Source organism: Choloepus didactylus, chromosome 3 (genome assembly GCF_015220235.1).
Source record: "Choloepus didactylus isolate mChoDid1 chromosome 3, mChoDid1.pri, whole genome shotgun sequence".
Lineage (NCBI taxonomy): Eukaryota > Metazoa > Chordata > Mammalia > Pilosa > Megalonychidae > Choloepus > Choloepus didactylus.
This window is the reverse complement of record NC_051309.1, coordinates 6,239,565-6,256,561: the sequence shown is the minus strand read 5'-3', so window position 1 is coordinate 6,256,561 and position 16,997 is coordinate 6,239,565. Positions and strand designations below refer to the sequence as shown.

Below are 16,997 nucleotides of genomic sequence, written 5' to 3'. Positions count from 1 at the left end.
TCTTCAATTTTTGCTCTCTCTTCTCTTTTAATATAGGCATTTAGGGCAATAAATTTCCCTCTCAGCACCGCCTTTGCTGCATCCCATAAGTTTTGGTAAGTTGTGTTTTCATTGTCATTTGCCTCGAGGTATTTACTAATTTCTCTTGTAATTTCTTCCTTTACCCAGTGGTTTTCTAAGAGGGTGTTGTTTAGCCTCCATATGTTTGTGAATTTTATGACCTTCTGCCTTTTATTTATTTCCAGCTTCATTCCATTGTGGTCTGAGAAAGTGTTTTGTATAATATCAATATTTTTAAATTTGTTGAGACTGGCTTTGTGACCCAACATGTGGTCTATCCTAGAGAATGTTCCATGAGCACTTGAGAAAAAAGTGTATCCTGCTGTTGTTGGATGTAGTGTTCTATAAATTTCTGTCAAGTCTAGTGCATTTATCATACAATTCAACATCTCTGTTTCTTTAGTGATCCTCTGTCCAGATGTTCTATCCATTGATGAGAGTGGTGTATTGAAGTCTCCAACTATTATTGTAGAGGTATCTATTTCTCCTTTCAGTGATCGCAGTGTTTGCCTCATAAATTTTGGGGCATTCTGGTTTGGTGCATAAATATTTATGACTGTTATGTTTTCTTGATGAATTGACCCTTTTATTAATATATAGTGTCCTTCTTTGTCTCTTTTAATTGTTTCGCTTTTGAAGTCTAACTTGTCTGATATTAATATAGCTACTCCCGCTTTTTTCTGGTTGTTGTTTGCATGAAATATCTTTTTCCAACCTTTCACTTTCAGTCTGTGTTTGTCCTTGTGTCTAATGTGAGTTTCTTGTAGACAGCATATAGATGGGTCCTGTTTTTTAATCCATTCTGCCAGTCTGTGTCTTTTTATTGGGGAGTTTAATCCATTCACATTTAGTGTTATTACTGTAAGGGCAGTACTTTCTAGTACAATTTTGTTTTTTGGAATTTATATGTCATATCTATTTTTTCCTCTCCTTTTACCTTTCCTGATAATCTTCATTTCTGCACTCTTCTCCAACTCTCTCTCTCCTGTCTTTTCCTATCAGCCTGTAGCACTCCCTTTAGTATTTCTTGTAGTGCCGGTCTCTTATTCACAAACTCTCTCAATGTCTGTTTGTCTGAAGATGTTTTAATCTCTCTCTCATTTTTGAAGGAAAGTTTTGCTGGATATAGAATTCTTGGTTGGCAGTTTTTCTCTTTCAGTATCTTAAATACATCATGCCACTGTCTTCTTGCTTCCATGGTTTCTGCAGAGAAGTCTGTACAAAGTCTTATTGACCTTCCCTTGTATGTGATGGATTGCTTTTCTCTTGCTGCTTTCAGAATCCTCTCTTTGTCTTTGACATTGGACAATCTGACCAGTAAGTGTCTTGGAGTAGGTCTATTGGGATCTATTCTATTTGGGGTACGTTGTACTTCTTGAATCTCTAATTTTCTGTCTTTTATAAGAGTTGGGAAATTTTCAGTGAATATGTCTTCTATTACTCTTTCTGCCCCTTTTCCCCTCTCTTCTCCTTCTGGGATACCCATAACATGTATATTTGTGCGTTTCATGTTGTCACTCAGCTCCCTAAGACCCTGCTCATGTTTTTCCATTTTTTTCACCATCTGTTCTTTTGTGTGTATGAATTAGAATGACCTGTCTTCCAGTTCACTGATCCTTTCTTCTGCCTGTTCAAATCTACTGTTGTGTCCCTCCATTGTGTTTTTCATCTCCTCCATTGTGGCCTTCATTCCCATGAGTTCTGCCATTTTTTTTTAAGTTTATGAATTCTTCTTTATGGTCAGCCAGGGTCTTCTTTATATCCTTCAGCTCTTTTGCTATACCTTCCTTCATTTCATCAAATTTATTTAGCATTAGTTGCCTCCACTCCTGTGTCTCAGCTGAGCTATTAGTTTGTTCCTTTGGCTGGTCCATGTTTTCGTGTTTCCTGGTATGGCTTGTTATCTTAAGTTGTCTAGGCATCTGATTTTCTTGATTAGTTTATTTTGGAGCTTGTTTTCTGTCTTTTACCTAGTGGTTTTCTTGTTGGTTGGCTTTTTTCTCTGGCCTCTGTTATTCAGTTCAACTTATTCTAAACCTCTAACTTAGGTTCTATTTAGTTGATCAGAATTTTTCCCCTCTTGTTTTTCTGTTTCTTGCTCTGCCTCTATGTAACCTTTTTGTGAGTGGGTCTCCTCAGATATGGTCGATCCTAGTCAGATTTTCCCAGTCTAGTGAGGCCCAGGTCTCACTGGGAGAGTATGGAGTTTTCCTGAGAATGAGACCCTCCTATGAGGCCTTTAGAATTGGTGCTTTTCCTCTCCTGTCCAGCAGGTGGCGCTGGCCAGCCCGCAGCTCCCCTACCAGTGTAAGGAGGTGTAGAGACTTTAGTTCTCCTGGTGACTCTGATCCTGTCGGGGGCGTGTCTGACTGAAGCCGGAATCTGAATTCCAGCCCCTGGGGTCTGAATTCCCAGAAGGAGGACTGCCAGTTGAGCTGGATGGACCTCCCTCTACTCTCCCAATCCTCAGAACTCCAGTTGTCTCTCAGGGGCACTATTCCCTTCTCCTCTCTCCTATTTGGGGCCTCTCCAGGTAGATTCCTTGGTCCGTCTGAGTTGCCAATTAAAGACGGGGGTGGAGACCTTCAGTAGTGAATATGGAATTCAAAGACACTGTGGGTACTCTGTCTCCCCCCAAGCCCATCCTAGTCCCTCAACCTGGGCTTTCTGATAGAAAATAACTACATATATTACTTATAGATTAAAAAAAAAAAAAATGTAGAAAAGAAATCAAGAAAAAGAAAAAAGGAAAAAAAAAAAGAGTCTCTTTTAAAAGTCTTTCCCCAGCCTGGAAGTTTTGTCAATGTCAGAATAGAGCATTTAAAGATATGCTTTGGGCTATTGTCTGATAATTACTCTCCAACGGCTTCAGTTCCACCCCTGCCGGGGACTATTGAAATGCAAAAAGATAAGGGATCAGTGAGAAGCCAGAAGGGACAAAATGTAGGGGAAAAAAAAATGGCTTTTTTGGAATCTGGGAATGGGTGCCTGCTTTTACGTGCCCCCACTTCTCGGAGCCCAGCCCTTCTTTAGCGCCCCAGCTCCCAAAGTTAGTTATTTAATTTGTTAATTAATTCTGCAGTTGAGGCTGGGTTGAGCCTCCCTTCTTGCCCTCAGCAGATTGCTGTTTTTTGGTTTCTCCCCCTCCCCCCCTTTCAGAGAGCCAGCAGCAAGACAGTCTGTGAGGTCTGGGTGGGGAGGGTCGCCAGACCCCTGGTCCGGGGAACTTACAATGTTCGCTGCGATCTCAGCTTTTCCTCCAATTCCAAACTTGTGTCCAATGTGTGACTGGTTACTGGAGACCCCGAAAACACTGTTTCATATAGTTCTTGGGTAATTGCCAGCTGCTCTAGGGGAGAGACGAAATTCTGCTCCTCACCACTCTGCCATCTTGCCCTGCCTCCCCGCTACGTTCTTGTATGAGTTTTATATTATTAGCTCTTATGTTTAGGTCCTTGAATCATTTTGAATTAATTTTTGTATGTGGTGAGAAATAGGGGTCCACATTCATTCTTTTTCATGTGGATTTCCAGGTATCCCAGCACCGTTTGTTTCTGAAAAGATTATTTTTTTCCCCAATTGAATGGATTTAGCACTGTTGTTGAAATTCAGTTGGCCATAGATGTGTGGATTTAACTCTAGACTATCAGCTCTATTCCATTGGTCTAGCCTTATGGCAGTACCACACTATTTTAATTACTGTAGCTTTGTAATAAGTTCTGAAATGGGGAAGTGTGAGTTCTCCAACTTTGTTCTTTGTCAAGATTGTTTTGGCTATTTGGGTTCCCTTGCAATTCCATATGAATTTGAGATTCAGCTCTTCCATTTCTGCAAAAAGGCTGCTGGAATGTTTATAGGGATTATACTGAATTTTTAGATAGTTTTAGGTAGCATTTACATCTTAATATTAAGTCTTCCAGTCCACAAACATGGGATGTCTTTTCATTTATTTAGGTCATCTTTAATTTCTTTCAGCAGTATTTTGTAGTTTTCAGTGTGAGTTCTTCACCTCCTTGAATAAATTTCTTCCTTGTTATTTTATTCTTTTTGATGCTGTTGTAAATGGAATTGTGTTTTCTTGAGTTCCTTTTCAGATTTTTGTTAACAGTATAGGAACCCAACTGACTTCTATGTTTTTATCTTGTATCTTGCAACTTTTGCTGAATTCTGTTATTAGTTCTAGTACTTTCTTGTGGATTCTTTGGGGTTTTCTATATATAGAGTCATGTCATCTGAAAATAGGTATAGTACAATATCTTCCTTTCCAATCTGGATGCCTTTTATTTCTTTCTCTTGCCTGACTGCTCTGGCTAGAACTTCCATTACAGTGTTGAATAAAGAGGTGACAGTGGGCATCCTTGTCTTGTTCCTGATCATAGTGAGAAAGCTTTCAGTTCTTCACCATTAAATATAATATTTGCTGTGGATTCTTCATAAATGCCCTTTATCATGTTGAGAAAGTTTTCTTCTATTTCTAGTTTTTTCTGAGTGTTCTTATCATGCTAGATTTTGTCAAATGTCTTTTCTGCATCAATTATGGTGATCTTGTGGTTTTTGCCCTGTCATTTTATTAATATGGTGTATTACGTTGATTCATTTTTCTATGTTGAACCATCCATGCATTCTTGGAATAAATTCCACTTGGCCATGGTGTATAATCCTTTTAATATACTGTTGGAATTGGTTTGCTAGTATTTTGTTGGAATTTTACATCCATATTCATAATCTTCTTTTCTTGTGTTGTCTTTGTCTGACTTGGTATAAGGGTAATGCTGGTCTCACAGAGTGACTTAAGAAGTAATCCCTCCTCTTCTGGTTTTTGGGAAGAATTTGAGAAGAATTGGTGATAAAAATGTGGTATCTTTTGATTTAACCCTAAAATTAATAGTTTAATCTACTTAGAAATGACCTAATTTTGTAATAAAATCTTAACGACTTAAAGAAATTTAGAGGTCACTTAACGTAAACTTCTGTGTGATGTTTAGCAGCACTTTGCTATAATGTGTTTGAAAAGTGTTAAGGACTTAATGAGGTCTTATTGATAACCAAGCTCCTGGGACCAGTTTTCCTCTGCCTTTGTGTCCTCTTACTTCTCTCCAGATCTCATACATTCAGCTTATTACTTTCCTTTCTTAAGCTGCTTCTGGTTGGTTTTTATGGGCTTCCCCAAGACTGACTTGAGTGGAACCTACCATATCTCTTCCCCTCTTGTTCCTGGAAAAAATCATCCAGCCCCTCCCCCCACTCCATTTTAAATTTAGGGTGTGTTGATATTCATTGTGGGGAGCAAATGAGATAACAACCAAAAGTACAGCCACATTGCACAGGTAATAGAGACCCCACTAAGTTTGCTGTCCCTGATCTTGAGTTTGGCTTGTGTTTAAGATGCCACCCTGAGAACATCCGGCCCTCTTTTTATCCCCAAGTGTTCTAGTTTGCTAATGCTGCCGGAATGCAAAATACAAGAAAGGGATTGGCCTTTATAAAGGGGGGGTTTATTTGGTTACAAAGTTACAGTCTTAAGGCCATAAAGTGTCCAAGGTAAGTAATCAACAATTGGGTACCTTCACTGGAGGATGGCCAGTGGTGTGCGGAAAACCTTGGTTAGCTGGGAAGGCATGTGGCTGGCATCTGCTCCAAAGTTCTGGTTTCAAAATGACTTTCTCCCAGGACATTCCTCTCTAGGCTGCAGTTCCTCAAAAATGTCACTCTTAGTTGCTCTTGGGGTGTTTGTCCTCTCTTAGCTTCTCTGGAGCAAGAGTCTGCTTTCAATTGCCATCTTCAAACTGTCTCATCTGCAGCTATTCTCTCAGCTTCTGTGCATTCTTCAAAGTGTCCCTCTTGGCTGTAGCTCCTCTTCAAAATGTCTCTCTCAAGCTGCACTGAGTTTCTGTTTGTCAGCTCATTTATATGCCTTCAGTGATTTAATTTAGACCCACCCTGAATGGATGGGTTGACACCTCCATGGAAATTATCCAATTAGAGTCACGACCCACAGTTGGGTGGGGCACATCTCCACAGAAACACTCAAAGAATTACAATGTAATCAACACTGATAGGTCTGCCCACACAAGATTATATCAAGGATAATGGTGTTTTGGGGGACATAATACATTCAAACTGGCACACCAAGGTTGAAATTTATGAAACCTTCCTTCTCCATCAGTCTTTCACATGCTTTCTAGGTATTAGGTCCTCCACCACCACCATCCCACCCCAAGGACCCTTGATTTCACACCAGATAAGACAAAAGGTAGTATAAACTACTCATTAACCCTTCCAACTCCACCCTGATCTCCACTGGTCATTAAGGGGGCTTTCTAGGAGGTTAATTCTTATGTCGTCTTATTCTATAAAATGTCCCACAGGAGCTTTACACTCACCACCATGTTTGCTAAGGATGCCCCAGTATTTATTTTTAGTTTCTGAATCTCAAAAAAGTATTTCTAGCTCCCTTCTGGTTATCTCCAAATGTCCCACCTGTGCCTTAAAGTTAACATGGGACTTGGAATTCTGCCTAGAATGCCCCCAGTTTTTTCCTTCAAGACTCATATTGTATATCATCTCCTCTGTAAAACCTTTACCTATTTTGTAGACAGAAGTCACTTTCTCCTCTGTGCTCCAATATCTGTGTTTTATATATTTTGATTTAACCACATTATATCTCATTTATTGGCTACATGTCATTCTAAGTAACAGGGCAGAGACTATCTATGTACAGGGATTGTTTTATTCATCCCAGTTCCTAGACTAGTATCTGGCATATTTAAGTAACAGTGTTTGTTTAATGAATGATGATTATTCTCTAAAGCTATACAAAGGAAAAAAAAATCTTAAGGGGTGAGGGGGCATGTAGGCCTAGGGTGTATAAGGCTGTACATAGTATGCGTGTTTTCAGGGGGTCCATGTGCTCTTGAAACGGAAATCTTTTGCTTTTGTGCTCACATCTGTGTATGCCACATTTTTCTGGGGAGATGCTTCGTAACTTTCCTCAATTTTCAAAGGGGTCCATGATCCTCCAAATGATTAAGGATTACTTCCATAGGAGAACCCTGCTTTGTAATTTTTAATTCAGCTTTTGCTCAGTACCTCCTGAAAGGGCAAGTTTTGGTTTCAGACATTAAAAATGTTAAATTCTTTTAATTTTGACCTGAAATCTGCCTCCTTAGAACTCTTAAAAAATGGCATATCCCTTTTCCATGTAATAGCCCTTTAGATATTTGAGGGCAGCTTTCTTATTACTGAATCTATTCTTGCACCAGATTCCTGCAGCCATTACTTCAAGTCTTTTCACTCTCTTGGTTTATCTTCACTGAATGAGTACCCATTTATCATCTGCTTCAAGTGATGTCTCCAGAATTAAACAGATTTTTAAATTGTGATCTTCCTGGCAATTGGTTGCTGCATCCTAAGATCCAAGCATATTAAATGATTGGTGGAAAATATTTTCATTTTGAGTGTCACCTGAGAGTTGATGAAAGTTATAGATAATCTGCTTTAATTTATCTGATTTTCATAATTCAGAAAAGACAGACTGGTAGAGAGGACCTTTGAATGTAATAAAATAAATAGCTACAGATTAATCAAGCAACTTAGACCTATGGTGGATTTAATTTTTTTTTCTTTGTGTAGTGTATATAAAGTTTACTGTGTAGTTATAAATGACATGCAAGTAGCTAAGCCTTAAGTCTTTCAGAAAGAGTGTCTTTCTGACTTGAAAGATTTTACTCACAGTAATTATTAATCCTTCTTTAGAAGTCATTTTTGGTAGCCTTCTTGTCTGCTAAAGTTCATATAAAAGCAAAGGCAGTGAGATTTACCTGTCACTATGTCATTTTTCATTTTCTAGTTGCATAAATTAATCAGAATTTTAACATAATATTATAATTTAACAAAGATATTTTTATATTAGTTTGATATATTGAAAGTATGTTAATTTAGGGAGAAAAACTTAATTTAAGAATGTTAGCCATCATAAGTAATCAGAAAGTCAATCTGGGACTGTAGGAAAAAAAGCTACAAAAGATATAACATTATAACTTGGTATGGCTGCAAAACAAATTCAGGATTCACTTTAAAGTGATGACCAGTCGTAAAGTTTTTAACCATGCATAAATAATTATCAGTATAAAACTTTAATTTAAAGGACTGTTTTTTTAAACCAGTGTTTCATTGAAGTTACTAAGAACTTATTTCTATCTAAACTAGTGATTTTTTTTTTAAAACCAGGTAAATTCTTTCAGCATTATAGATAGACAAAATTTTGCTAGTCAAATCTCTGAGAAAGTAAAATGAACAGCAGTATAATGGAGCATACACAGGGGAACATGAATTTCTGGATCCTTTCTTTTGAATGATATTAAATTTCTAAAATGCTGTCAGTTTAATATGTAGGCTATTACAAGGTGAAAAAATCAGTGTTTTAAAATATAAAAGGCATTTTAAAGAGGAACCATTCATTTGGATTTTGTTTTTCAAAAAGTCAATAATTTATGTCTTTATATAATGCATACCTTTGTTTTTCCCTGTTGTTTTTGTAGGTTTTGCCGGAGACTTACATTTGGCCTCAATGTGAAATTGAAGTAGAAAATCACATCTACATATATGTTGCGATCAGGATGTTGATTCATTCATCATGTCTAAAGAGGGAAATTTTGCTCTCAGTGGCTGACTGCAGCAAAAATAAATGCTTATCCTAGATATCAAGCATCTCCTTTTTACTGGAGTGAAAAATCCCCTCCAGATACCATCAGAACATAACTGCAGAAAATGCTTCGCATTTTAAGGATGTCAGCCACCTAAATTCATGCGTCCCATGTGTACAGTTGTTGTGGATGGTCTGCCATCAGAAAGCTCCTCAAGCTCTCATCCAGGCCCTGGATCTGTTTCTGAAATGTCTCTGCTTCATGCTTTGGGTCCAGTGCAGACCTGGCTGGGACAAGAGCTGGAGAAATGTGGCATCGATGCCATGATTTATACTCGCTATGTCCTCAGTCTTCTGCTACATGACAGCTATGACTACGACCTGCAGGAACAGGTATTTGTGTTTTAAATGTTTTATGAAAATTGATGATTGTGTCTATAAGTATAGATTCTTTTTAAAAGAGCTCTTTTGTGCTCTAGAGCTGTGCTATTCAACGTGTGATCTCTGTAGACTGCTGTGGTCCACAAACTTGGAACAAGTCAATAGTGACAGGATACGAAGATTGCACCAGCATGTGTGAATCAGTGGTGTCACAAAGCATGTTGTTTGGTTCAGCTATTTTCTTCGTAGCTAGACTTTCTCAATGAAGGAAGCAGTATGTTGGTTATATCCTGGCACGCACTCCTGATCTCGTCATGGAGTGGTAACAGTTTGATGACCTCCTTGCTACTTTGAGTAGCAGTGTTCTAGGATGTTGATTTCTACTACTTTGGAAAAGCACATGTTATGACAGACGTTTTAATCATTGTGTCTGTTGAACGTCTTAACATTCCAAGTTTAATGTTTTACCTTATCTGCAAGAATGATGTTAAATTGTTTATTAGTCACATCAGAATTAGCAGACTTACAGATTTGATTAAGCACATAACTTTGACATAAATCACTGTATCACCTTGTTAAGCCAATCTTTACACATTTTATTTGACTTAGGTGCTGAGTTTAAAGGGGGAGAAACCAACCAAATCTAGGCTTTTGAATCTAAGCTCAGTGTCACTTTCTACGAGGAGATCCTGAAAGTGAGACTTAATCTCTGGCCTGTCAGTGGGGAAGCAGAGTCATCAGCAGGGAACTCACATAAGATCTTTTGGTTTTATAGACTCTTGGTGCAAAGAAGGGGTGTTCTGTGGGCACGTCTTGTTGTCTGAAACCATTGTTAACAACAGTGAAAGTGGGAGCAGTGTCCCCCCAAAACCCCCCTTTCCTATAAGTACACACAGAGGGTTTCCCCAAGATACTTAAAAAGTTTCATACATTAGGTATGCAGAGCTTATTTGGTGTTTCTCATTGTTTCCAGCTGGACACCTCTGCATTTTCCTTGCTTTCAGGTCACTTACTGCCTTGGCTGGTGGGAATTAAGTCAAGTAAGGTTTTGAGACTTACAGCCTAATAACCAGAAAATGTGTTATTTTGTTGGTCAACATTTCATGTAACTTTATTACCAAGGCTTCATTGTTTAACGTCATCATCACAGTAAATATAAAATATACTACTAGGGAGAGGATTAAATGTTAAATCCACAAACATGGAAGAATTTTTATTTCCAGGTATTATAAAGATATTTCTTATAATACAAAAATCATGGTAGTTTAGTTGTAAAGATGTGCTCATAGGGAATGAAGAGTTTTTTAGTAGGATTTTAAAAAGACCTGTCATGTCTTAGAGTTGTAATGTTAGCAGTATCAGCTTAGAATAGTTAATCAACACCAATAAATTTATTCGCACAAAGTATTTTTGTGCTGAGTGCTATAGGACATTGAGAAGGGAATAAAACTATTAAGAAGATGATTGTTGAACTTTCTCTGAGCAGGTTGTTTGTGAATCTCCCTGGTTTCTTTTATCAGCAGTTAGGGGCAGGGGAACTCCCATATCTCAACTGTGTTTGTCTTCCCTCCGGAGTTCTGGTTTGTCCTTTAGGACTCAGGTAAAGGGCAGTGAAAACACAGCTTGTCTGGAGTTATGAGGAGAATCCACAGGAAAATAAAAGGCCTTTAACATTTTTTTCTGCTTAGTTCAGGATGGTAGATTTGACCAATTTCCATGCTAATCAGGATGGTCACGTTGAAAATGACACCTGTGATGGTGACGTCTTAATAAGAGGTGACTTACGAGTCAGTCCCTAAAGTACTTTCCCCTGCAATTGTAATCCCCTTTTGACCATGGCAAAAACAGACATATGACCACTTATGCAAACAGAAGTTTTGGGGGCAAAGGGAGGAAGTGAGTTTGGGCTGTGTTCTGTGACCAAGGTAGGGAGTGGGTGGAGTTTTATTTCCATCGGCACCTAGAATGCTAAAAAGGTGGATATGGAGAAAATGAAAGACTAAACGGTGGGGAGAGAGTAGGGCAGGGAGCCGAGGGAAGTTCTCTTCTAATAGGAGTGAAGGGCTGGAGGGCGGTCTCACTTTGGTTTCTGTGATTCAGAAGCCGCTCGGGTCCTACCAGTGATGGAAGGCGGTACCTTTCCTGAACTCACAGCCCGGTCGGTGGGAGGCGAAACCACGCCACTCCTGTGGTCAGTTGTCACGGCTTTCCTTTTCCTTTCCTCGGAACAGTGTAGTTCTGAATTGAAAATGGCCAGTTTTAAAGCCATTGCTTCAACTACTGGCCTTGTCTACAATCCTCAGTTCATTGCTTTTCCCAGTCTTGGTTACAACAGACACATGAAACAAGAGCCCTTGGGTTCTAAGTAAGAGATTTTCTCCAGGAATTTGGGCTCAGCTCCTCTGGAGGATTAGATGGGAAGTAAGGCTGATCAGATCCTGGTCTTGGTTGAGCTGAGTAATGCACAGAGTTACATGTAAATGTCTGATTTGGGCAGAGTTGTCAGTACATTTTGACATCAACTAGTTATTATGTAGTTCTAAATAATAATTATCTCCTAATATACTGTCTCACAGTAATTTTATTTCCACAAATTCTTTTTTCTTTTTGGCCCTAATTACTATATTCTTGTGAAAGTACTCTAAGATAATTAGGAATTCCCTGTATATTATTTTCTGATGTGAATATATACTGCTTTTTGTCTGCATCCTTCAAAGCCCAGGTCACCTTTCTCTGTGACTCCTTTTCTGATAATTCCCAATTAAAAAAAAAAAGGTCTTCTTCCAAACTTGACCATGTTTCTACTGTAGAGCTCTTCATTATAACTTCTAGTATATATTATCTTTCTCAGTAAGATCCTTATGGGCAGAGGTCTTATGTTCATCTTTTCAAAAAACTTTAGCATTTTAGTGTGAAATTATTTCAAACTTTAGAAGAATAGTAAGAAAAGTGCAAAGATCTTTCATGTATCCTCCATGTACCCTCAGTATCCAGAGGCACTAGATATTAATATTTTTCCACCTTTGCTTTATTTCTCTCTTCTTTTCTCTCTCCCCTGAGACATTTTGGGATTACGTTGCAGACATTATGACCCTTTACCCTAAATAGGTCAGCATATATTCTCAAGATCAAGGGCTTTCTCTTTTATAGCCATAGTACAATTATAAAATTGGGAAATTTAACGTTGATACATTATTGTCTAATATTTAGTCAGGATTTCAATTTTTGTCATTGCAATTTTTATCCCTCACCTAGGATCTGATTTGAGATCACACATTGGCTTTAGTTGTCACATCCCTTTAATCACCTTCAGATACAAAGTGAGGGCTCAATAAATGTTGGCTGTTATTATTAATGTTACTATTATTGCCATGCCTGTGGACCTTTCCACCCTCCACAAAACAGCTTTTACCCCTATTAACGATCCCTCTTCTAACAGTTAGGCTAATGCATTTATTAGAGGTAGAGATAACAGGCTGCTGATAGTATATATTCTCACTGTTTTCTAAAACAATCTCAATTTAAAATATTTAGCCTTGTCATGTATTCTAATTATGGGTTCAGCAAGCCTGGTCATTACAGTATTTCTGGATGTTATTCTTACATTTGACAAGGTTAGGTCTCCTGAAAAGGTGTTTTCTTAGACTGGGGACTGACAGATTACAGTGGCATTTACTATTATATCTTTGTAATATAGTGACCAGGTTTAAAAAAAAAAATTGCAGAACACTAGACTGAAAATCTTTTCATGTTACATATGGATAGAATGAACCTGGATTTATTCACCAAAAAGCACAGTGTGAGGGCTGGGCGGTTTCTCTTCAGTTTAAAAGAGATACATATAGTACAGAAGAAATACTTTTTTATTATCGGAGTGTTGGTGTGTAACAAACAACCCCAGAACTTAGTGACTTAAAACCCATTTTATTATGCCCAGCAGATGCTCTAGTTCAGGAATTTGAGCAGGGTTCAGTTGGGTGATTCTTCTGCTCTTTGTGGTGTTAACTGAAGTCCCTCAGTAGTACTCAGATGACAGTGGGCTGGCCTGGGCGGCCAAGACGGCTTCACTCATGTCTGTCTCCTGGGCAGGGAGTGCTGGAAGGCAGGGCTTAGCTGGGACCGCTGACAGAGCATCTGCCCCTGGGTCTGGGGTGGTCAGGCTTCTTGCCTGGTGACTGGCTGCCCGCAAATCAGCAGCCCAGGAGAAACTGGAGAAGCTGGAAGGCCTTTTATGACCTAGCCCTGGGATCACCTAGCGTCACTTCCACTGTAATCTGGGAGTTGAAGCAGGCACAAAGCCCCACAGATTCAACGGAATCTCTTGGTGGGAGAACTGTCAGAGTTTTGGATCCATGTTTAAACTGCCACGCCACCAAAGCACGTAAATTTGCAATTTTAGACCACTAAGGACAAAGAAGATGCTACAGTTTTCCAAAGAGAAAAAACAGGCCTTATGCATAAGTATTGAGACCTCTGACTTCCAGTGTTGCCATTGAGAATTTAAAGGGGCAATACCTTTAAAATGCTGGGGAAGATTATCTCCAATCTAAAATATTTTACACAAACTATGAAGTGTGAGGGCAACAAAGATGGATTGTGACAGGTAAGGCTTCTAAGGTTCCTGGGAGGACTCCAGGTATGACTGTAACCTGCTGGGTGTATAGGTATATATGATTATTCTTAATACTGTACATTTACATTGCATATACTCTGGTGTGTGAGATCAATTTCACAATAAAAAACCCAAATTAGGTACATATCAACTGTTAATAATAGTTACCTTTGGGGATTGACATTAGGGTGGAAATTACTTATTTTTTACTTTTTTAGTTTTACATCATTTGCTTTTTTAACTAATTTTTTTATGGTGCCATTAGCTAATATATCTGTATGTTAAAAATTCTTTTAGTCCATTTCAAAATTGTATAAGAATTCCCTGCAGTTAAAATGTGTTTATAACAGCTGATGAACTTGAAATAAGTAAACCTAGGGATTTTCCCCATTAAGCTCTTAGGAATAACTATAATAATAATAAGATAAAGTTTAGTTTTCATATGAAAGTTGACTACTTTTAAAATTACCCATCAGGTTTAGAATTATTTTGTGCAAGCACTTGTGTTAGGCAGGAGGAAATATGTAAAACCTCATACATGAGAACATGAAAATAAAGTTAAAGGAGTTAGTACCAGTGATGTGTAGACAAATTCACGCCCACAAGCCTCCTAAGAGACCAGATGAAAATGTTTCTTTTGTGGAATCTTTTTGGAATTGAGAAAATGTAATGTAAATTCCACATTTAAAAATATTCACATTCCTGCTTTTGTAGTCCACATTTGGATGCCCACTATGTTCCTGACACTGTATCAGGCACCAAGAAAAGAGAAGTGGCCGGGGTGGTCCCTGACAGTCCTCGGCAACCCAGGGCTCTCAGATGCCAGGACTGCAGGGGCTGGAAAGTGGGCCTGGGGCCCAGAAGGCCAAGGAGGTAACAGGTGAACAGTGTGGAAGGAAGGAGGAAGGGATGGCATGTACGGGATCACAGAGACAGGAAGGGCCCAGGGTGGTGGGGCCAGGGGAGAGTGTGGTGAGGGAGCAGGAGATGATGCTGGGAAAAAGGCAAGCGTGGAGCAGAATGCGAAGAACCCAGTGTGCTGTGCTAGGGGATTTATGTTTCTGTCCTGGAGCAGAGCGGTCCATCACTATATTTAGCCAGCGGTATAAAATGGCATGGTGGTGAGTGAGCTGAGTTGAGTGACTGAAGGCAGGGAGACCAATGAGGAAATGGTCATTGTTGTCTGAAGACCTAGTAGAAAAATAAATTGATGTAGTTTAACCTGAAATTATGCTTGTGCTTGTTCACCAGGAGCTACTCATTATTTAGAGGCAGATAGCAGTTCTTTAGAGCAACGAAAAAATGTCAAGTGAATCGCTCAGTTAAAGGCTTTCCTCAAATTCTAGCTGTATCTTTCATTCACAGGCAGTTAGACATTTGGCCAAAATTGTCTTAAGGGGGAAAAAAGTCTCACATAACTCGAAGTCCAGAAGTAGGGCTGGCTGGCCCAGCTTGGTTGGATTCCAAGCCTCTGCTGCCCCTGCCGGCCCTGGCAGCTGCCTGTGGGGCAGAGAGCCCCTCCCTGAGCTCTCAGGCAGAGACCAGGGGATGCTGCTTCCCACTGGTGGCCAGCCTCTCTCTGAGTGAAGCCAGTGAGAGCCCGGAGGTGGGCGACCTCCCATTCAGGCACATCCAGGATTTGCGTGCTGGGAACAGGCAGTGTGGGGGCAGGGCTGGTGCTCAGCAACCCGCAGCAGACGTCAGCAATGCCAGCTGTGTCAGAATGTTGTGTTCTTTCTCTTCCTCCAGTTCCTGATTTCCTTTTTATAGAAGACAGCAGAGAAGAGAGTCAGTCAAAAAGCTAGCCTTACCTTACCTCTCAGGAGCTTCTAAAAAAGTACCTGACGATAGAATCTCATGTGGAGAAGTCCTTTAGCCATAGCTTCTTGTGGTACTTGATAACTGTGTGCTATTTTCAAAATTATTATGACTTTGAAAAATCATACTTCCCTTCACTCAGTTTTTTTTGAGTAAATATTTGGCATGTGTCTGATGTTTTATCTTTATGTCTGAGTGGATTTTTAATTAGTACACATAGGAGACTAAAAAGATATAAATAAATAAAATAGAAAATATCATTAATCTTTTTTTATACTATGTTCATTTTTAGTCTGGTTATTCTGTATTGCAGTAGGTATACATTTTTTTAATAAGAAATTCTTCTGTTGGTTAAATGAGTTATGATACATCATATAGTACATGAGGCCAGAAAAAATAGAATGATGGAGCTCCCAAATATAATAAGTGACAAGCCAAATGCGGAAAGGTGTGTGTGTGTGTGTGTGTATATATATATATATATATAGTGAGCTATCATTTCTGGAAGAAAGAGTACGTGGATAGCAGTTCACATTTGTTTATGTGTTTATGTACATAAAATATTTGGGAGGATACACAAGAAATGTGTAACTTGATTTATGTCTGGGGAGGGATTAGACTGCCAAGCTGAAGGAGGGGGTGTGTGAGTATACCCTGGTTGCCTGCTTTGGATTTTGTATCGTGAGACCGACTGTATCACATGTGAAAATGAAATAAAATTGATTAAATAAAATTGAAGAGATATTCAAAAGAAGAATCCTGAGCTTACTTTTCCCTATTTTTTTTGAGGGAGAGAAAGGGGAAAGTTAAGTAACATGTTCAGTAATTGTTGCTCTTTAAAGGGGCATGGCTCATCAGCCACTGTAAATATTTGCGTGTACCTCCATTTGTGATCCTAAAGAATATAAAAGAACTTGACTCAGTTCAGTGCTCTAACCCAAGGATCCAGTATAGTACCTTGCACACTGAAGGCACCTAAATAGTTTTTGAAAGAGAAGGAAACAGATCTAAAAGAATTAAGATTAAAACTCTACTTCTCTTTCAGTTACCTTTGGGTTTGGTTTCCATAGGAATTTAGAATATATAGGAGATGTCTACATTAAAAAATTTTTTTATTCTAGTAACATATCTACAACCTAAAATTTCCCCCTTTTAAGTACTTTGAAATATATGACTCAGTGATGTTAATTACATTACATCTGTTACCAAAATGTCTCCATCACCCCAAACAGAAACTCTGTGCTAATTAAGCTTTAATACCTTATTCTGTACCCCCAAACCCCGGGCCCTGGTTACCTGTATTCTAGTTTCTGGCTCTAAGAATTTGCTTATTCTAATTATTTCATACCAGTGAGATCATACCAATATTTTTCCATTTGTTTCTGGCTTATTTCACTCAGCATGATGTCTTGAAGGTTCATCCATGTTGTCACATGCATCAGAAAATCAATCCTTTTTAAGGCTGAATAATATTCCATCGTA

General features: G+C 38.8%; 1 protein-coding gene across 1 annotated transcript in view; it reads left to right on the top strand.

The window, feature by feature from the left end:
- The window catches only part of KIAA0232 (KIAA0232 ortholog), a 130,169-nt gene that overhangs the window by 55,137 nt on the left and 58,035 nt on the right, over window positions 1-16,997 (top strand). The window contains 1 exon segment of the mRNA XM_037829337.1: window positions 8,601-9,097. Within this exon segment, the coding sequence (XP_037685265.1) occupies window positions 8,867-9,097 (231 nt within the window). The 5' untranslated portion in view covers window positions 8,601-8,866.